At 40.6% G+C, this 22,120-nt stretch overlaps 1 protein-coding gene across 3 annotated transcripts in view; it reads left to right on the top strand.

Moving 5' to 3' along the window:
* NFAT5 (nuclear factor of activated T cells 5) overlaps window positions 1–22,120 on the top strand; it is a 110,156-nt gene that overhangs the window by 63,415 nt on the left and 24,621 nt on the right. For all 3 annotated transcript variants that reach the window (XM_067536714.1, XM_067536715.1, XM_067536716.1), the window contains 5 exons: window positions 5,646–5,836; window positions 13,315–13,487; window positions 20,003–20,137; window positions 20,339–20,391; window positions 21,738–21,870. In XM_067536714.1, the coding sequence (XP_067392815.1) occupies window positions 5,646–5,836; window positions 13,315–13,487; window positions 20,003–20,137; window positions 20,339–20,391; window positions 21,738–21,870 (685 nt within the window). The remainder of the gene's footprint in view (window positions 1–5,645; window positions 5,837–13,314; window positions 13,488–20,002; window positions 20,138–20,338; window positions 20,392–21,737; window positions 21,871–22,120) is intronic.

Below are 22,120 nucleotides of genomic sequence, written 5' to 3' on the forward strand. Positions count from 1 at the left end.
AGTGCAACAAGTCCTGCTGGGCAGCAGAAAACCCTACTGGAGGGTTACATACCTAGCAAAATGGAATTGGTTTTCCAGTTGGACAATAGACTGGAACTGTGCCCCATTCCAGGCCTCGATACAGTCAATCTTGGACTACTTGCTTCACCTTAAGCATCAAAGTCTAGCCCTCTCATCGATTAAAGTTCACTTGGAAGCTATTCCGACTTCCATCCCCCAATCCAAAATAAATCGGTTTTTGCCCACGCCATCATGGGCAGGTTCTTGAAGGGGATAGAACGACTAATCCCACAAGTCAGGATCCCATCCCGCAGTGGGACCTGAACCTAGTCCTCTCAAGACTTACAGGGCCACTCGTGGAACCATTGGCAACCTCCTCGTTACTGCTTGTCTCGTGGAAAGTCTCCTTCCTGGTTGCAATCATCTCGGCACGAAAGGTTTCTGAAATCAGGGTCCTTGGAGCCACGCTATATCGTGTTTTATAAAGATAAGGGTCAGATGCAACCCCACCCAGCTTTCTTACCAAAGGTAGTGTCGCAGTTTCATATCAACCAAGACATATTCCTGCCAGTATTTTTCCCCAAACTGCATAGATCCAATGAAGAACAAAGGCTACACACCCTGGATGACAGATGTGCCTTGGCCTTCTATATCAAAAGGACTAAACCCTTCCATAGGTCAATACAACTGATCGTAGCAGTGGCAGAAAGGATGAAAGGCCTTCCACTTTCCTCACAGAGAATTTCCTCATGGATATCCGCATGCATAAAAAATTCTGTTATGAACAGGCAAAAATGTCTCTACCAGTGACTGTAACAGCTCACTCGACTAGGGTGCAGGCCAGATCAGCGGCCTTATTAGCACAAGTGCCCATCCAAGATATCTGCAGGGCAGCAACGTGGTCTTCAGTGCATACTTTCGCTTCCCATTATGCCATTACGCAACAGGCAAGAGATGATGCCAGCTGCGGGAAGGCAGTATTGCATACAGTACTTCCATAATGCTGAGCCTGCCTCCAGAGAAACGGCTTGTGAGTCACCTAGCATGGAATGCACATGAGTAAGCACCTGAAGAGGAGAAAACGGTTACTGACCTTCTGTAATTGTTGTTCTTTGAGATGTGTTGCTCATGTCCATTCCATGACCCCTGCCCCCTGTCCCTGCCCTTGGAGTTGACGGCAAGAAGGAACTGAGGGCACGGAGGGACAACAGCGCCTCGTATACCGCGGCATGAGTGCGGCATTTCAGGGGGTGCTGGAGCCAGCCGTATGGATACCACTAAGGCAAAAAGATCTCCGACAGCTGTGCACGAGTGCGCACACACCTAGCATGGAATGGACATGAGCAATACATCTCGAAGAACAACAGTTTTAGTAACCGTCTTTTCTTATTCATAATGAGTTTCACAGATCCATAACTCTGGGTCTCTGCTCTATGCAGCCATGGAGACAGACTGAACTGGCCAGTCAGTGGCAAAAGAACTGCGGCTCTACTTCTGAGAAACTGCCAATTTTTCATCTGCTTTCTCAGCTGCAGGCAGGCAGACCAGCTCCTCTGTGCTTCAGAACAAATGTAAAGAAGAAATAAAAGAAAAGGGGTGAGAAGGAAGGCTTACATCTCCAGGCTTTCATAGTCTGCCTTTATCAACTGAGGGGATTCTCTTTCTCTCCATGCCCTCTGCTCATCCATAGAGAATGCAGCATATCAGAAAAAGAAAAGAGAGGGAAAACCAGAAACTGTCTCCAGTGACTTCCCTACTGACTAAGTGTTTTGGGGGAGATCTGTGTCTGTTCTGTGGAGACTCAGACCCCTCTCAAGTACTCAGGCTTGGGCAAGGCTTCCTGCAGCTGTCCTTCCTTGATCAGGAGAGTTCGCAGAAAGCAGTGGGGGCAAAATCACCTAGTCTGGGACAGGCAGCTGCCCCAAGACCAGCAGGAGAGGCAGCTCCCTTCCCTCCTATGGGGTAGCATAGTTTTAAACAAAATATCAAAGGGCCAGTGAAGCTTCACAGCCATGAAAACTATCAGGGTGCATCAGGCCTACAACATAAACAAACAAATATGATCTGTCATCTGCTATCCCAAGTGCCACTGCTGTCTTTAACAGGCAGTGCCAACATGGGTGGACAGTATTGCAAACATCGTCCCCCTCAACCTTAGGAAGGAAAAAAGTGTGTGTGTGGGAGGGGGGATGGAATTGCATGGCCTAAGGGTTTCTCCCTATTGGTTCCATGCCTACATCTTCCTGGGTGACCTCCTTATGAAAGCCTCATCCAGGATCAGGGTCATAGACAGCAGTACCCAGCTGATAAGGATTCTGGAGAACTGATTTTATGACAGTCAGTTAAAACTGTCTCAGCAAATTCCCTATCTCAGAATGGAAACAGGCTCTGTCCTCCACAAAGTTTCTTATTTCATGAAAGACTTGTGAGAAATCTTAAAAACACTTAAGTCTCAACCCACTGATAAGCTTCTGTTGCTTCTGGGATCAGTGATCTCCTATGTGGATATTCTTAGTGATCCTGTGCTCACATGAGCTTTCTTTTATCCTCTGCTTAGTGAAGGTATCTCTGCTCAGAAGATTTTCAGGTTATTCAGATATTGGATGAGGATGAGCAGATTCAAGTCAGGCTTTCTAAAAGGCGAACCAGTCAGGACAGTTATCACCACAGATGCAATCTGGAGAGGTGGGGCGCTCAGCCAAAGATTGTCCAAGGGATCTTGTTCAAACGAGACAGCAAAAGCAGTGCAACTGGAGAGAACTCGGGGCAATCCGCTACGGTTGCAAGGTTCTGTTCACATATCTGGGACTCCCTTGTGCTGATCATGACCGACAACACCTGAACCATGTCATATGCCAACCGACAAGGGGGAGCAAAGTCTACAGTCCTCCTAAGAACCTCATCTCTTGATGATTTGTGCAGAGACGAATCTGGAGTCATTTTGCTTCCTTCATAACCAAAGGAAAAGGATTGTAGCTAGCTCAGCAGGCAAAAGTTAGACCATTCGGTATGGGAACTACACCCAGAGGTGTTCCACTTTCTAGTAAAGGAATTTGGTCTCATACAAAGTTTTGGAATAAAGAGATAAATTAAATGTAATAAGTCACCAAGACCGGATGGGATTTACCCAAGAGTTCTGAAGGAACTCAGATATGAAATTGCAGAACCCCTAAGTGTGGTATGTAACTAATTGCTTAAATCGGCATCTGTTCAAGATGACTGGAGGATAGCTAATGTGGTGCCGATTTTTCAAAAAGTCCCCAGGGGTGATTATAGACTGGTAAGCCTAACAGTATGAGGCAAACTGATTGAAACTTCAGTAAAAGCAGATTTATGAGACGCATAAATGAACACGATATGTTGGGGAAGAGTCAGTACGGCTTTTGTAAAGGGAAATCATGCCTCACTGATCTCTTAGAATTCTTTGAAGGGGTCAACAAGCATGTGGGCAATGGTGATCCAATAGATACACTGTTCTTGGACTTTCAGAAAGCCTTTGCCAAGGTCCCTCACCAATAGCTCTTATGCAAAGTAAGGTGTCATGGGGTAAGAGGGAAGCTCCTCTCCTGGATCAGTAACTGGTTAAAAGATAGGAAACAAAGGGAAGGAATAAATGGTCAGTTTTCACAGTGGAGAGATAAATAGCGGGGGTCCCCAAGGGTCTGTTATGGGGCCACTGCTGTTCAACATATTCATAAATGACCTGGAGGAAGGGGTAAACGGTGGTGGAGAAGTTTGAAGATGATACAAAATTACTCCAGATAGTTAAATCCAAAGCTCACTCTGAAGGGTTATAAAGGGATCTCACAAAACTTGGTGACTGGGCAAGAAAATGGCAGATGAAATTTAATGCTGATAAATGCAAAGTTAATGCACATTGCAACACATCTCACAGAACAACAGTTATGAAGCTCAGCAACCATCCTTTCTTTATCCCATGTGATTGTGTCACATAACACAAGAACCAGAGTCACCAGTGAAATTAATAGGTAGCAGATTTAAAACAAACGTAAGCAAGTACTTCACACAATCACAGTCAACCTGTGAAACTGATTGCCAGGAGATATTGTGAAGGCCAAAAGTGTGACTGGATTAAAAAAAAAAGAATTAGGTAAATTCATGGAGGACAGCCAGGATGGTCAAGGATGCATTCTCATGCTCTTGGTTGTCCCTATGCCTCTGACTGGGAGAAGCCCCGTGGGACTGCATGATGGGATAGATCACTCAATAAGTTGCTCAGTATGCTTTAGTCAAATACAAGTCACTGGGTTTACTACAGGAGTAACTGGGTGAAATTCTGTGACCTGTTGTTATATAAGATGTCAGACTGCATGATCTAATGGCCCCTTCTGACCTTAAAATATATGACTCTACCTATATGGGGAGATATCTCTGATAATAGAAGGCTCTTTAATCTAGCAGATTAATGCATAATAAAATCCAGTGGTTGAAATCTTAAGCAAGACAAAGATTTGTTCTTTATTTCTAGCCTCAATTTAACAGTGAGAGGAATTAACCACTGGAACAACCTGCCCAGGGATGTGGTGGATTCTCTATCACTTGAAGCCTTGCAAACTGATTGTGGACAGGGCAGCACATTCATATTGGACATATTGAGGGGCACCTATGAACAGGTGTCTCTAAGAAGCCTTTTTCCATAACATATTTTGACAGTGTATTGACATTGTTTACAAACTTTAAATGAGAATGCCAGTTGGTACACCCACGTCTTGAATACTGCGTGCAGATCTGGTTGTCCCAGCTCAAAAAAGATATATTGGAATTGGAAAAGATACAAAAAAGGGCAACTAAAATGATTAGGGGTATAGAACAGTTCCATATGAGGAGAGATTTAATAAGACTCTGGGACTTTTCAGTTCGGAAAAGGGATGACTAAGGGGGGATATGACGGAGTTCTATAAAATCATGACTGGTCTGGAGAAAGTAAATAAGGAAGTGTTATTTACTCTTTCTCATAACACAAGAACTAGGGATCACCAAATGAAATTAACAGGCAGCAGGTTTAAAACACACAAAAGGAAGTATTTCTTCACACAGCGCACAGTCAACCTGTGGAACTCTTTGCCAGAGGATGTTGTGAAGGCCAAGACTACAATGGCATTCGAAAAAGAACTAGATAAGTTCATGGAGGATAGGTCCATCAGTGGCTATTAGGAAGAATGTGCAGAGATGCAAAACCATGCTCTGAAATGTTGTTAGCCTCTGTTTCACTTGATGATTACCTATTCTATTCATTTCGCTCTGAAGCACCTGCATTGGCCACTGTCGGAAGATAGGATACTGGGCTAGATGGATCATTGGTCTGACCAAGTATGGCCATTTTTATGCTGTTTACTTTATATTTTTCATGGAGAAATAAATCAGGTTTTAGAATTCCTGAGGCTACAGTCTAAGCAATGTGATATTAACAAGCACAAAAAAATCAAATTGCCAGGTTGTAAATTATATAGAAATTCTCTGCTTCCCCCCTCCTTAGAAATTGTTCATTTTCTCTCAAACTGTTTTGTTGGAGGTTCAGTGTATCTTTTAACAAATATTGCAGTTCAGTTGCACTGTTTTTTAAATGTCTTAGTTCATAATAAATAAATTATAAGGTCAATTTACTGTTTCCTTCTTGGTTCTAGCTGGAGGGTCACAGTGAGCCAGTAGTGCTGCAAGTGTTTGTGGGTAATGACTCTGGTCGAGTGAAGCCACATGGGTTCTATCAGGCCTGCAAGGTAACTGGGAGAAACACTACCCCCTGCAAAGAGGTGGACATAGAAGGCACTACAGTTATAGAGGTTGGCCTTGACCCTAACAACAACATGACACTTGCGTGAGTAATTCTTTTTGAATTGCACTGTTTTTCTGGGATGAAACAGTAAGGGTTTGTTTGGTTTTTTTTGTTTGTTTTTTTTTTTGCTTCAGGAATCAAGTTTGGAAGTGTCATTTGTTATCTTACAAAGAGTTTTTTTATTTACACATGTACAGTAGGGAACAAGATAATAAAGACTAAAAATAAAACTGCCTAAATGTAGTCTGACATAATTAAAACTTTATGGAAAGAAGCTGGGTTTTTTTATGTATTCATTTAATAACTTGCTTCCAGAATTTATGTGAAAACAAACTTAGCAGACAGATTTATTTTTATTAGCAAGTCACCTTAAAGATACCTTTTTTAAGAAAAACTTAATGTTCCCCTTTATTAACTTGTTTCCAGAGATTCTTTTTGGATTTTTCTGTCAAACTGTGTGAAAGCAGTTAAAATATGAATACCTTGATACATACAGAACACTAGTGAGACTACATATCAGTAAGAAAAATGCCTTAAAACCTACCCTAAACTCACCCAATGTGTTCGTTTTATCCAGTGTTCACTTTGTGACACGTATCTTTTTTAATGCTTTTCCTATCTTTAGTTTTTATATTAAGGTTTCACGTTCTTAGTTTAGTGTTTGCAACATTATGTAAAGCACTTGCAGGGCATAAAGATTTGTCTGGGGCTTTAGATGTTGTGCAGTTTTTCTTTTAACTATTAGATTTTCCGAGGGGCAAGGAAAAAGACGGCTGGCCTTTTAGTTAGTGTTCTTTAGAGTTCATTGAAGAATGGAGTCCAACAGGTTCTGGATTTGTCCAAAGTGAGAACTGCAGAGAAAGTTTAGCAACTCCCCCAGCTTGTTCCATTCCTGTCCTTTTCATCTGATAGTCCTTTAACTAGGCCATTATTTGTGAAACTAACAAAGAATCAGAAATTTATGACAAAGTACAACTATCATCTTGGTTATGAAAATGGTCACTTCTCAGAAGCATTTAAACAATCCTTTGTTGCCACTATTCAGAAGAGTCTGGAGCTCTCTAAATTACTTGGAATGTTGGATGCTTAACACTGGGCTGCCCATTCTGTGTTTAGTGACTAAGCACTATTCCTGGCTCTGTAATTTAGGGTTTTATCCTAAAGTATGAACTAATGATCTGGATCTCTGATTTGAGGGCCCTAATTAATACAAAATGAATAAAAAGAAAAGCATTATTATCTGTTTTTTGAGCTCAGTCGTATCTTCCTGAAAGTCTTGGGCTTCTTTAGAGGCTACTGAAAATATAAATTCCCAACTCCATAAATTGGAAAGACAAATGACAATCTGTGACACTGCTTTGCTATGTTTTGTCATTAGGGAATTGGGTCCTGGTGGTTAACTTTTACCTTGCCTCAATATTCTCCCTTTCCAGGGACTTTTCTCATGATATTGTTAAAACAAGAAGTATTTTCTGGTAGACCTAGACATTATAGAACTGTTCTCTCACCAGACAAAGGGGAATCTATTTCTTACTCTTGATATTTCTTTATTACAAATGTGATTTTAGGAATTGATTGGAGACAGTTGTCCCAATTTGTACTTAAGAAAACCTGGGGGATCATTAAAAGGATCAGATTCCCAATTGTTGTTGTCAATGCCACCTATCTCTGCTTCTTTAAGTGGATTGGAAATATCACCAGATTTTTTTTTGAGTAGGTCAGATTCATTGCCAATACTGGGTTCTTTATTTTATCCCTTCTCATGCCAACTGGTATTTTTTTCATGACAGCCCCAGGAGACAGTGCAAAATGTCACACAGTGGTGGGTTGCACACCTCTGAGGATATGGTCTGCAGCTGTATCTTTATCTGACTACTTACTATGACCTCTGTATATACATGGGGCCCTACAGTTTTTGTCAATGTGTTCCTTTATTCCAAAATTTGACTCATCTATAAAGAAGAAGATCAGCTATTTTGCTATATTATTTTTGCTTGGCTATCATCCTTCTGTTTTGAATGAAGATGTTTAGGCAGCAAAGCTATTTCCGGTGTTACATCTCATTCTGACTTTCTCGTCATATGATGGCTTGAGCTTTCTCAGACCATTTCACTATCTATAATTATAATTATTACTGTTCAGTGATTATCTCCTGCCAAAGATTCATTCAGTAATTTGACTTTCTTTCTCTCCAGTAGGAGTACAAACTTTCAATGTTAAGGGAGTTGTTTTTCCCTCTTTAACAGTCCCCAATTTTCAAAGCAATCTAGGTAATAGGTATGCTAAACTAAGTATTGTGTGGTCATAAGAGAAGTCTTCTCATCCTTCACTTTTGTCTGTAGAAGATACCTAACATATGCATCTGCATTTTAGAAAAAAGAGCCATATATTCTCTTTGAGTAGTGTCCCTGTGGGTGCTCTGCTGTAGGTGTATTTGTGCCCTTGTGTCTCTAATTGGAGATTTTAGGAAGCTGTGTCCATTTGGCCTGTGCATTTGCCCTCCCTCCCTTATGATCTGCCTTGAGGCTATCTAGTGTTGTGCAGGCGATCTGCCCTCAGTTCCTTCTCAACTGTCTTTGGCCTCGAACAGCATGAGTAGTAGTTTCTTTGTTCTTGATAGTGTTTAGTATAAGTAGTAGCTATTCTTGGAGCTTTTTGTTTCCTTTTAATAGTTAGTTTTTTGTTTTTCTGTTCTAAAAAAAAAAAAATCACATTTTTCCTACCTTTTTGGGTGGGGATCACCCTGAAGGGGCAAACCCGGTTCCCCTGCCTTCGAGAGGCAATTCCAGTAACAGACGAGCACTCTCATAGTGGTCAGTGTCTTGCAGAGGCGCATATTCTGTGGAAGGGTACCTTCTACCAGCAGCTAATGATGAGAACTCATAAGAACCGGGAGCTCAAGTTAAAGCTTCTTCTCATGGAGGGTGCACTCGCTGTCTTGACCCCAGTCCTGAAACCTCTCCAAGACAGAAATCATCCCCAGAGCCTTCATCCTCCAGAGGGGTAGAATCATGAAAAAAGTTGCCTGATTCCCTCTACAAAGCTGCTAGGAAAAGCGCTTTGAGCCCGCAAACTGAGTCCTCGGCCAGCAAGAGGGGATCCCTGGAGTGTTCGGCCAGTTCGGTACCAATGGCACAGAAGCACAGTACCCAGAAACATCAGGGATCCTTTGGTATGAGCTCTGCCGTAGTGCCTCAGAACCCAATGGGCACAGGCTTGGAAGCAACGGCACCACCTCCCAGATACAAAGACAGAGACTGTACTGCCTCTAAGAGATTGGCACAACAAAACCATCCTCAGCACAGAGTACATGAAAGCAACCCTCATCAGAGCGTTCCTCCCATAAGCAACTGTCGGTACTGACAAGTCAGCACTGGTACTCTTGATGGTACCGAATGTATTGACAGTACCGCAGGAGTTCCATTTCTTGAGGGGACCTTGCGGTTGTGGAAGGACCAGAATCCACACCACTCGGTAGTATTGGGGCCCCGGTACTGAGCATGTCTAGGTCCCCGAAATCACCACCGGCATTGGGCTATTTATTCCCAGTACCCCAGTCAGCACCACCCTTCTGTAGCGAGGAATCAGATGGTGACCAGGACAACAATCTTTCCCTAGCCTCCCACCATGGCCCACCATTACAACATGGTGGGCCTCCCCAACTGTGCACCCTCCATCTGACCCTCAAGCCTGGTATGTCATCTGTGGGCACCATTACCACCACCCATGCCCTTTCCTCACACTGACCATATTGGGATCCATGGGCAATGTACAGATCCTACACTTCACAAACATCAAGTGTCTCTCAGAGAGAGTCCATCAGATGTTCCCCTACGGCTTCAATGTCCAGAGTCATGGAACCTGAGGAAGAAACTTGAGAGGCAGGAAGCCAGGTTTGAAGTGGAAACTACCCCACCAGCAAACATCCCCTCATCCTCACCAGATGAGGCTGTGATGCTCCCTCCTCCATTGCTATTAGATGACTTAGGCTCTTTCAGGACTTACTAAGAGGGTGGCAGATGAGTCTTTCAAATCCCTCTACAGGAGGTGACAGACTTGCACCACAAGCTTGGTGGATATTCTCCACACTTCCTCCTCCTCCTCCTCTTCCTCCAGAATTGCCCTCCCAATTAACAAGGCACTTCTGGACACTGCCAAAATCATCCAGCAGACACCAGTTTCTATTGCACTGATGTGCAAAAGAGCTGATAAGTATTATGTCATCCCATACCATCTCCGAAAGGGGGCAGACTTCCTCTTTAGACACCCTCAACCTAACTATAATAGTGGATGTGGTTAACTCATGGGGAAAGCAACATCATGGCAAGTCAACCCCATATGATATAGATTGGAAGAGGCTAGACCTTTTTGGGGGGATAGGTACTCGTCGGTGATTTTATAGTTCAGGGGCTCAAACTCCCAAGCCAAAATGGCTAGGTACAACTACATAAATTATGGGAAACTCATTGTGTTTATTGACCACTTGCTATAAGTGCAAAAAGACCAATTTTAGGCCATTGTCAAAGAGGGCTGGTTAGTAGCCAGTACAATGCTATGGACAGCACTGGATGCTGCAGACACATCAGCCTGCTCAGTCTTGATGGCAGTGGAAATGAGGCAGGCATCCTGGTTACACCTTTTGGGGGTTGCCCAAAGAAAGTGCAGATGGTGATTGAAGACCAGCGTTCAAAGGGCCAAACCTCTTTGCTGATAATACTGACGCATCACTCCACGTGTTAAAGGATTTCAGGGCTATGCTACACTCCCTAGGAATCTACACAGCTGGACAGAAGAGAAAATAGGGCTCTCGGCCACCTCACAGCTCCCAAACAACTCCGTTCCCACCGTCACAGTGGTATCATGAGCTGCAATGTAAGAGACCCAGGATGCAGTAGCAGAAGCTGTCAACCTACCAGTCCTCCACTTCTTAACACCAATTTAGATGCTTGGTCTAGATCCCAAACAACCATTGCTTGCAACAACAGTAGTTACTATCTATTGACCTTCCACGTCCCTTTAGAAGTCGCCTCTCTTCCGCAGGAGTTGGGAGAACATCACCTCCAACAAATGGGTTTTGAAGATTATTGTGAAGGGTTATGCTATCCACTTTACATCCCTCCCCCACACCCACCCTCCCTCCTCATCCCCCTTCAGGGACCCTTCTCACAAGAGTCTACGCCATCAGGAAATAGATCATCTGATGTGCCTTGGGGCCATAGATCCAGTCCTCATTCCCCTCAGAGGCAAAGGGTTTTACTCCTGATATTTCCTGATCCCCAAGGCGAAGGGAGGCCGGAGACCCATACTAGCTCTAAGGGCACTAAATGGATACGTGAAGGCGCAAAGTTCAAGATGGTCAGACTAGCAGCTATTCTTCCAGCTCTGGAGCAAGGAGATTGATTTTTGGCCCTTGACCTACAAGATGCCTACTTCCACATTTCCATCAGACCGTCTCACAGGTGATTCCTTTGGTTTGTGTTTGGGCAGGATCATTATCAGTACAGAGTGCTCCCATTCGGCCTCTCGTCCACACCTCTTTCATTCTTCCAGCTTTTCATTAGAAAGTTCAGATTTTAACAGATAAATGCTTGGCAGTGTTCTGCTTGAATCACCAGTTTGGTTCCATGTCCATTTTATTTTGGAAGACAGTCCTCTTGGGGTATTAAAAAACAGTATCTTCAGCTCTTCATGTAGCAATTGTAGTAGATCCTTGAGCACACAGCCTCATCTGTTGCCACTCTAACTAGAAGAGTCAAGGAACTCTTGAAATATGCTTAGTTGTTAGTAATACGTTAGTCTTCCAAGTGGTTCTTACTTGGCTCAAAGAAAGAAAATCAAATTCGGATTTTTCTTCTCAATGGAGCAACTTTCTTTCTATATGTATTTAAATAAATGACACATTTATCTATGCATAAGCTCTCTTGATGTTAAAAAAACAAAAACGTTCAGTTTGCAAAACTAACTTTCAATTGAATAATTTTGCTGTGTAGCAGTCTAACTAATGAACTAAATCCACTTGACTTCTGAATCTAGAATATTTTTCTACAACAAATCAAGTTAGAAAGATGCCTCCACTAACATTCATTTGGTAGCTGCCCACACGTGCCTCTAGATGCCCATTTAATGACTAGTTACTAGTAAGGAGAGCAGTAGGACTATCTCAGGCTACGGCTACACTGATGGCAGCAAAGTTGCCGCCGTCAGATCGATGTCTCTGGATCGACTGAGCGGTCAGTGCAGACCTGCTCAGTCCATCCAGAAATCGACATACTAAGAGTACCTTCACAAGTGGCGTAGCGCTGCATTGACAGGAACACGGTTCCCTTCAGCGCAGTGCAGTGAAGACGGCACACAGAAGAAAAGCAGAGAAGTCGACGGGAGTTGCACAAGTTTTTTGCGTAGCTTGTGTAACTCCCATCGACTGCCACCGAATCTCGGGGGTGAGTGTAGACAGAGTCTCAGAAAATGTTTCTGTCCGGGCAGCTTTCTCAAAGGCAGCCTTCATATCTCCCACCAACCAGATTTCCAGCACTGTTTTTGGAACCTTAGCAATGTGTTAGTGGACACTGTTGACAAATGAATGTCAGTGCCTTCATGTGAATCAATATTTCTTTTTCCTATTTTCTTCTTTGGCTCTTATGCATCCACAAAAAACTGTTTACTACAAAGTAGATATTAAATGGTCCCTAGGCTTTTGTATTGTCAGGACTAAGATCTTTAATAACTGTTATGGGCTCCTACTGGCATGTAATAAGTGAAAAGGTTATTCAATTTCTGGGAATTTCTTTGCTAAATAGCTGGTGAAATGGCATGCACAGTGCCGCTGGCCCAAGTCTGACATTGTGTATGGTCCCTTTATTTGGGGCACAGATGCAGCTATTGTTTATTTATTTGTATTATTGTAGCAGCTAGGAGCCATAGTTGTGGACCAGGACCCCATTGTGCTAGGCACTGCACATTTGCTTTGCACCAGGTTCCAATAGCCATAAGTCAACCATGTGAGTACATGAAGTTTCTTCATGCTTTCAGCCAAGGCATTACTGTCTTGAGAAAGAAGCTTAGGTGTATGCAGAATTTTGGTAATGTAGTCCTTTGTATTCCTAGTTTGCACTACTCCCCCAGAACTAGCTTTTCAGTCTCCAAGCGTGGGGGAGAGGGATCTGTAGAGGCAAATTGAGTGCTCAGGAGAGTTAATATGGAATCACTTGAAATTCTCTAGGTTTACTATCTTCATAGTTTCAATACTTTTTCCCTTGCTTCATCATTTCATGTACAAAGCAGGCAGGGATGAGTTGAGGTTAGGGTGATATAACTCCCTTAGAGATGTAGTTTCACTGCTCTTTCATGTGTTAAGGCATATGAACTACTTTTAGCTCTAACTGCATTTAAAAAAGTCTGAGTCTGGTAAACAAACCTGAGTGGATTTATGGAGCTTGTAAACATATAAGTACTGGTAAATGTTATAGCTGCAGTTGTGGAAGTTCAACTGGGTTATTAACTCTAATGTTATGTGTTGCTAGGGTTGATTGTGTAGGAATACTGAAGTTGAGGAATGCAGATGTTGAAGCTCGAATAGGGATTGCTGGTTCCAAGAAAAAAAGCACCCGTGCCAGATTGGTGTTCCGTGTTAACATCACTCGGAAAGATGGCTCGACTTTAACGCTCCAGACACCCTCCTCTCCGATTTTATGCAGTAAGTAGCAAAGTAGAAACTTGGAATCAAAGGAAGCTGGGTTTTTAATCTGATTTAAATCACTGATTCACTGGGTAACCTCAGGGCAAGTCATCTATAAACCTCTTTGTGCTTCATTTGATCCAGCTATAATATTCTGTGTTAAAAAACAAAACAAAACAAAAAATCCACCAACACAAAAATCTTGTTAAAACTAAAGTTGAAATTTCCTTGGAACATTGGTGGGATTTTTAAAATCCTTTTCCAGTCATAATTTCCTGTTTTATAATTAAGCCACATGCTGGTGTTGAAAGGTCAAATGTTTCTGACCGCATTGCCTTGAGCTAATCACAAAATGAAATAACCTTTTCTGCTACAGGCTGTTAACATGATTGTTATATTGTAAATGTAGTTGTCACTGCCCTGCTTTCAGGGGTAGAGGTGGCTATACAGAAGTGGGTAAACAGCTTTGTAGAGTTATAGCAGTTTATCAAGTCAGAAGTTCGTTCAGTTCTGATTGCGACAATGGAAAATTAAATTTTTTACCATGGAATGTTAAAATGCTTTGTTTGGCATTGAAAACAGATGTCTGGGCTGAATATTTCTAGTAAACTGAACAATATGGGAGACAAAAACAGAGGTTGCAGCAGAAGTTTAGAGGTTGTTCCCCAACATGGAGTCAGTCCAGATATGGCAGTAATAAAAGGGCTAGGGACATCTTATTTTCCGTTCCTTGTGCAACTTCTCCCTCCCAGAAGCCACCACCAGTGGTGGTAGCAAGAGGATTGGGAGAGCTTTTCTCCTTCCTCCAGCAGCGAAGGAGCCATGGGGCAATCGAGAGTAAGAGCCTTCACAATTTTTTGCCTTTTTTGTTTGTTTGTTTGTTTCATTCTCTCCACAACGTCTTTTAGTCTTGTCAAATTAAGACTGGCATTTAAGATGGAGAAAAGTACTCCGAGCCTGAATCTTATGTCTAGTCACCTGCACTTAAGATTTTTATTTGAATTGGAAAAGAGAAATAATTATTGGGCAAAATACATCTTTAGACCAATACAGATTTCTAGTTATGGAGAATTCTAGTAATTGGTTCAAGGAAAAAGATGGAGAAATGTTTCCAAAGCTGCTGGTGGAGACATTTTATTAGGAAAGATATTAGCAAGGGAATTACGTAATTGTGATATTTAAGAATCTCTGGTGGTAAATGTAGGCTTTGATCCTAAAATAACATTTACCACCTGTTCTGTCCTTGACCCCTGTGTTTAATTAATTCTAGTTTCCACCCCATGTGCTACACTTAAACAGCTCTTGCCAAAGTCTCTAATGACAGTACCAGTACTCCACCCAGCAGCTATCTTTGACACTATCAACTATACTCACCTTTTTAAAATTTTGTCCTCTCTTTGCTTCTGTGACTGTCTTCTCGTTCTTCTCCTACCTCTCTAATTGCTCCTTTAGTGAGTCCTCCTCATCCACCATCCAACTTTCTAAGAGGGATTCCACAGAGCTGTCCTTGGTTCCCTTTTCTTTTCCCTCTGCACTTATCTCTAGGTAATCTCATCCACAAACACAAAATCAATTACTGTCACTATGCAGATGACTCATAGATTTAACTTTCCACTCCAGACCTATCTCCCTTTGTCCAAACTAAAATCTCAGCCTGTCTCACTGTTGCCTTCTCATGAATGTATAGCTGTCAGCTTAAGCTCAGCATGGCTAAAACAGAGCTCTAAATTTCCACCCGTGTCCTATTTCGCTCTCTCCTTTCTTGATCATTGTGCACATCTCAACCATCCTACCTCTCATTTAGGTTTGTAACCTTGGTGTTATCTTCAACGGGGCTTCTCTCTCAGGACTCACATCCAGGCTGTCTAAATCTTGCAGATTCTTTCTGCATAACATCTAAAATATGGCCTTTCTTATCCATCTACATAGCTAAAATTCTCAACCAAACACTCCTCATCTCATGTCTTAATTACTGTAATATCTCTCTCTTTGGCCTTGACAAATACAATTTTCCCTGCCTCATATCCATAGCTTCAAAGATCATTTTCCTTATTGGTTGCTTCAAAAGTGTCATCCCTCTCTTTGCATCCCTTCCATAGCACCCTTTTCTTTGTTGCATCGAACTTAAGCTACTTGTCTTCATTTTCAAGGCCCTTCATGGCCTATCCCTATCTCTAGACCTATTCTGGGTGGGGTATACATTTCTTTTATAGCTGTGACGTTTTCAAGGGTTGTGACCATGTCCTGAAAGAGCAGGGATTGGATTCTTGATAGCTCTGGTCAGCCAGATGTCATCCATATAATTCAGGATCTTAGGTTCTGAGATGCACCTAGTTGGGTATTAGTTTATTTCTAATTTAAATGGTGGATGTATGAATTCTTTTTTTCCTTTTCATTGCTACCAGTTGAGCACTAGGCTGCTTAAGAGGGAAAGGTACCTTTTCCAAATCTAAAGATAAGGTAATTCTAACAAAGGCAAGTCTTGGATATAGATTGCAAGTACTGATGACTAGTAGATGTGTGTCTAATGCTTTTTCAGCTTTGATGGATAGTTGGGAAACACCTTATCTGATGAGGCTGATGACTAATGGTGCATTCCATGTGCAAGAGGCAAGTCTCTTCTCATTAAATATATGGCTGGTTGATTTTATTCAGTTTGTAGGCAGGTTCTTGGACCAATAAAGTCTTGGTAGAAGAGAAGGATGGGCTTGTAAACAGAATAGAAGGAATTGTTTTGTCTTTTTTGGTATGACTATAATTAGGGCACTTCATCTACCTTGGAGGATTTCCAACTTTCAGAATCTCTTAAACACAAGTTGGAAAAGAGAGTTGAGCAGGTGATTAAATACTATATATAGAATTCCACTCCAAACCTGGAGACTTTCCAGAAGGTATATAGATTTAACAGTTGATAGAGTTTCTTCAGCTATCCTCATAAAAGATGTATTCCCAAATCAAACTCCTCTCTGCTCATCACCCGGCCTCCTATTTTTTGAGTAATACTGCCTTCCTTTCTGACACATTATACCTGACTAGCAAACTGAGAAACTCATGAGATTAATTACATAGGAAATAAGCTTGCATAAAATTTACTTGATCTCTTAAATTAAAAGAAAGTATAAATTCATAGACTTGTATGTCAACTTTTACTAAATATTACAATTGTTTCTAATAAGTTTTCTGAATCAAAACACATAAATCAATTAGTCATTTGTAGAAGGGGTAGTTGCCAACTTCAAAGCCTTCCAAACTTTGCTAGCAATTGCTACAATTGTCTCAAATGCTTGTCCAGAATAAAATGCAATTAACATTCTTACCTTGACAGATAATTGGGCTAGGATACGCAAATTGCTATTCACATCTTCATCACCAGTTCTCCAGTTACTGCAGAACAAGATTTTTAATAGTTGCTATTGAACTCCAACAAGACTCTATTCTGCTAAATTATCAGAGTGCAAAATGTAAGAAGTGACAAGCCTCCCTCATCTCTATACACTGATACAGTTTAAAAAAATTATCATTTTTATCTGCTAATAGCAGCAATGTTGGTCTGCTTAGCAGTATGGGGGAGCAGGGCACATCACCCTATATTAAATTAGTGTAGGGCAAAGATGACAAAAAGAGCTAAATATTTAGACAGGTGCTGTTTTATTGTATCTGGAGGTCTGAGATCCTAAGTACTTCAGGTCTCTTAAATTGGCAAATAAATTGAATGATGTATGGAAACAAAGGTTTGTCTTAACTATACAAAATATAGAGAGAGAACGGAGGAAGATTTGATTACATTATGTTAATGCCAATATATTGACTATTTAAAGATTACCGCTACCTAGTTGTATGCAAGTTTAGCCACATACACATAATGTAAGTAACTATTTTACACTTATCTTTAGTATTATAAACAAGTGCATCAAAATAATTGATCAAATATGTCATGGAAAAAACCAAACTCGGTTCAAAGAACATTTCTTTGTTTTGGCATGAAGTCTGTAACCTTATTTCATTTTCCTGTTTTTCTTCCCTTTCCCTTTTAACAGAAACATGACTACTCTTAACCTTTACCCTACCAAATAGCACTAATGAACATACAGGATGAACAGTGGCATATAATCACCTTCAGTTATATTGAGTTACTTTTTACTTATAAAACTGTTCTTCCAGTATGTTAAAGGTGTGGCAATGTACATTTATTGCACTAGTACATATTCTCATTTCTTAATATAAAACTTATTGTATAGATCTGTGTAGATGGAAGCTGCTGGTATATCTGTTATAGTGCCAGCAGTGTTCTTGGCACTTTCACTCCCCTGAGTTTAAAATGTAAATAGTTTTGAAATATAATAGTAAGCTAGCATAAATCAATTACAACTTTTCTAAACACTGGTTTTTTCCCTTGATTTATTCAGTAGATATTTAATGATTACCTAGCAAACCAATTTAACTCTTGTAGAAAAGTCCTTTTTAAAAGGTCAAAAGTTAAATGATTTGGAGTGGTCACAGTCCAGTTCCTTGTATATAATTAATATGAACCCTCAAAATGGGCCTCATCTGGCAACCTTATGCCACTTAAGTCTTAAACTGTAGGTAGAAAAGGTGGTAGGAAATCTGTTGGGAAGTGGAATTTTATATAAATTATTAAAAATAGAAATTTACAGTCAAAGTACTATTTTAAAGTCTGCTGTTGACACTTAGGATCCTAGAAAAGGGAATGCACTGCTTTTATAACCTGATTTCCACAATCTTAGTAAAATACTTGATCATAATTTATATTTATTTTCACTATTTTATCAGTTGACATTCCATTTTTTATTTAATGAGGGTACAATCTTATCTGATGAGTTGTCTGAGAATCATAGAAATAAATCACAGCAAGGACAAAATTTACTACATACACCCCAGGCAATATATATAGCCATGGGCTTCTAATGCACACAGACTTGAAGGTTTGTGTAATTGTAACCCATTGGTGAGTGTGTGTTTGAGTCCTCTTCTGTGCTGATTCATAGAGGATGTGAGGAGTTGCAGCCATTGGCTAAAGAGCTTAAGGGTACGTCTTCACTGACGGCGGCACACATCGAAATATCTGGATTGATTGAGCAGTCAGTGAAGACCTACTCAGTTGATCCAGAAGTCGACTTGTTAAAACCGCCCCCTCTAGTGGTGTAGCGCAGTGAAGACGCCGTGCACAATGGAAGTTAAGAAGTCAACGGGAGTTACGCATGCTACTCTGTGTAGCTTGCATAACTCCCATCTACTGCTGCCAAATTTTAAGGTAAGTGTAGACCAGGCCTGAGTTCAAGCGATAGCAGCTCACACGTTTAGCTCTAGAGGTCATCAGTTCATTCTCCAGTGTGCCAGCCAAGAGGGTAGCAGTCATGTAATAAAAGTAACGGTTCTATGGAAGTGACTTTATGGAAATCTATTCTGGGTTCAGTGTCACAGACCTGAGTAAACTTTGTCATAGAAAACTTTTTATGGACTTGAACATAGCATAAAATAGTATCTCTGAGTTGTGCCTATAGATATTTAGATTTGCTTGTGGAGCTCCATGCGACAGAGAAGACACAAAGCAAAACAATGTTGTTTGATTACTCCTGTTTTTTTCTAGGGCATTCTTAACAGACATTGTGTAGTCCAGGCAATGCAAAAAGTTTTGGCTTCTCCAGAACTAAAGAAGATGATCACCTCAACAGTAGTTTTGCTTTATGTCCAAATGCTTATATATTAGTAGACCACTAGATAACTGTCCCTACCTTAAAGGGACACTAACAACTTAAATCATACTTTTGTATAGAAAAAGTTGTACTCACTTTAGTGTCAGACTTAGGAGTCCTATAGCTGACCAGAGTAGCACAATTCCCTTCCCCTCCTCCTTTCCCCCCCCCCCGTTTGTTTACTTTGTGCATTTGGAGGCATATTTTGTATAATCAGATTAAATGCTTCCAAATATGATCAGATAATCACTCAGTTTTTCTTTTGCTAAAGAGATGCTTATAAGTAGAGAAGCGGAAAGTTCCTTCACAAAAAAAATCAGACCACACTGGAATTTTAAACTGAAAGTGGAATTTTTAAAAATTAGTCAATTAAAAATAAGTCGATGCAGTCCCTTTTAGTGTAAAACTAGTGGGTTGTGCTGATTGTACTCATGAAACCTCGACTTAATTACTGCAGCTATTTTAGTTTTACCTTTGTGCTTTTCCTTGCAATCTCCTTTACACATTTCCTTTCTGATGAGTTATACACACACTTCTTCAGGAGAGAAGGTATGTGCATAATGTATTAGTGATTTTGGGGTACATATCACCCAAATGGAGAATTTACAGGTCATAACTCTTTCACCATGTGTAATGATGAAATATTGGAAACAAATAGTTCTTCAGTTTCATGCTAACTTCTGTAATATGTCCTGTAAGTATAGGCCGAGGTTTTGAAATTATTTTGATCTTTGTTGGAAATTATGTAAAAGGAAATACCTTTTTGTCAAGCACTATTATTGTTTTTCTATTTTAAATGGCTCCTCTTTGCGATTACAGCTCAGCCAGCTGGTGTGCCAGAGATCCTCAAGAAAAGTCTGCACAGCTGTTCAGTGAAGGGGGAAGAGGAAGTCTTTCTGATTGGCAAGAACTTTCTGAAGGGAACAAAAGTGATCTTCCAAGAGAATATTTCTGGTCAGTGTGAAAAATACAGGGGTTTGGGCTGAGGAAGGGAGAACATATTTGGGTTTAAAATCCTTCTATTTGTTTTTTTTCCACTTCTTAAGAGTTAATGAAGCAGCAAATACTATAGCAGTTGTATTGAGGACACCAAAATAATATTTTAGTTTTGTATAAATGTACAATAAAAGTTACCTTTCTTTTGCTTTCAATCAGATGAAAACTCTTGGAAAGCGGAAGCTGAAATAGACATGGAATTATTTCATCAGGTACGTATTCATTCATTAAACACATTATTACCAATTTCTTATTTCTAATGATTGGATAAATACTTGGGAACAAACATTAGTCTATGGATTGTTCATGATTGCTTCTGCTGATGTATATTTGCTATTCACACTGTGATTAATTACTCACATCACCTGATATTTCAGTTGTCTGACTGGATGACCTATGTATTAACAGGAGTACTTTTTCTGTTCATGAACTATTTGCAAACAGGTTGGGATGTTCACACATTTATTTGTTGTCTGTAATTATTTGAATCTTTAGTGCAAATATTAAGATCTTTCCCAAATGGCTGCAAAAGGACATCTGGTGTGAATACTACAGTGAATATTTATTTGTGCTGGTATTTGTGGCACTTTTGCTTTCTGTGAACATTCTTGCAAATACTCATCCAAATGTCCTTGAGTAAAAAGAATCTCAAATACTAGGGAACTGAATTGGGAGGTTTTATTTACAAGGACTTTTTTCCTGTATTCACACAGCTCAGTGCGTAACACGTTCTCTTTAAAGGGTAGGCGATAAAAATGACTGAAACCAGTCCTGCTAGTAACACATCTTGCTTCCATGCAAAAATTATCATAAAACTAGTGTAATGCTGCAGAATAAAAGGCACTAGAGGGAAGTACAAGTGAATTCTGCAGAATAGAATAAAGCAGCCCCTTGACTCTTCTGTCCTTTGCTTTGTCTTTCAAAATGAATGTCCTTTTATCTTTTTCATATCTTCATTATTTACATAACTTTCCAGTACGCATGAAATGGCAAATATCTTGAATTCAGGGGACACACTGGATACTAGTGCTCACATTCTGTTTTGGTGGGGGTGAAAGAAATGCCTGAGCTCAGAACCTGAGCCTCTGCTCATATTGAGTACATAGGCCCTGATTCAACAAAGTACTTAAACGTGTATTTAATTCCCTTTGACTTCAGTGGGATTTAAGCACATGTTTTAAAGTTAAACATTTGCTTAAGTGCTTTGTGGAATCAGAGCTGGAGTATATATGGGTATATGTATGTCTTTCCCACACACACCCTTCCCCCCATTTGCACTGTATGTTACAAATAAGCACTGTATAGGCAGATCATTCCAATGTCCTTTTCAGCACAACATGGTTGTCCATTTCTTTTAACAGAAGCACAGCTTCACCGCCTCCTCCACCCCACACTTCTGGCAGGTTTTCTTTGAATAGAATGTATTTGCTAGTGTTTCTGCTAATCCATTTTTTGCTTTGGTTTGCCTTGCTCTGGGTGGATAGTAGTTACCTTTTAAATTGCAATTAAAATAGTGAAGAAATCTTTCTAATATGAATTCTCTCTCCTTGCAATACAGAATCATCTTATTGTGAAGGTGCCACCATATCACGACCAGCAAATAACCTCATCTGTTTCTGTGGGGATATATGTGGTGACCAATGCTGGAAGATCACATGATGTGCAATCATTTACATACACTCCAGATACATGTACGTAAAGTGAAGAAATGAGGGGAGGGAATGGACAAAATTGCCCGTGAGGTTTTTTCTGATTTTAATTTCTGAATTGACGTGAAGAGAAAGGGGCTAACAAGAACAGTTAACCAGCTGTGTGAAGTTGGGTAATAGGCTTTTCAGCAAACATACTTGCTCGGCAATAATATACCACTAGAGTGACATTTCTTCTTTGATAAAGTGGTGACATAAGGGTGCCTCAACAGCATTCTGAAATGTCAAGGCA

This window comes from Emydura macquarii, unplaced genomic scaffold (genome assembly GCF_026122565.2).
Source record: "Emydura macquarii macquarii isolate MOO-44397 ecotype Brisbane River unplaced genomic scaffold, CSIRO-AGI_Emac_v2 contig_3647, whole genome shotgun sequence".
NCBI lineage: Eukaryota > Metazoa > Chordata > Testudines > Chelidae > Emydura > Emydura macquarii.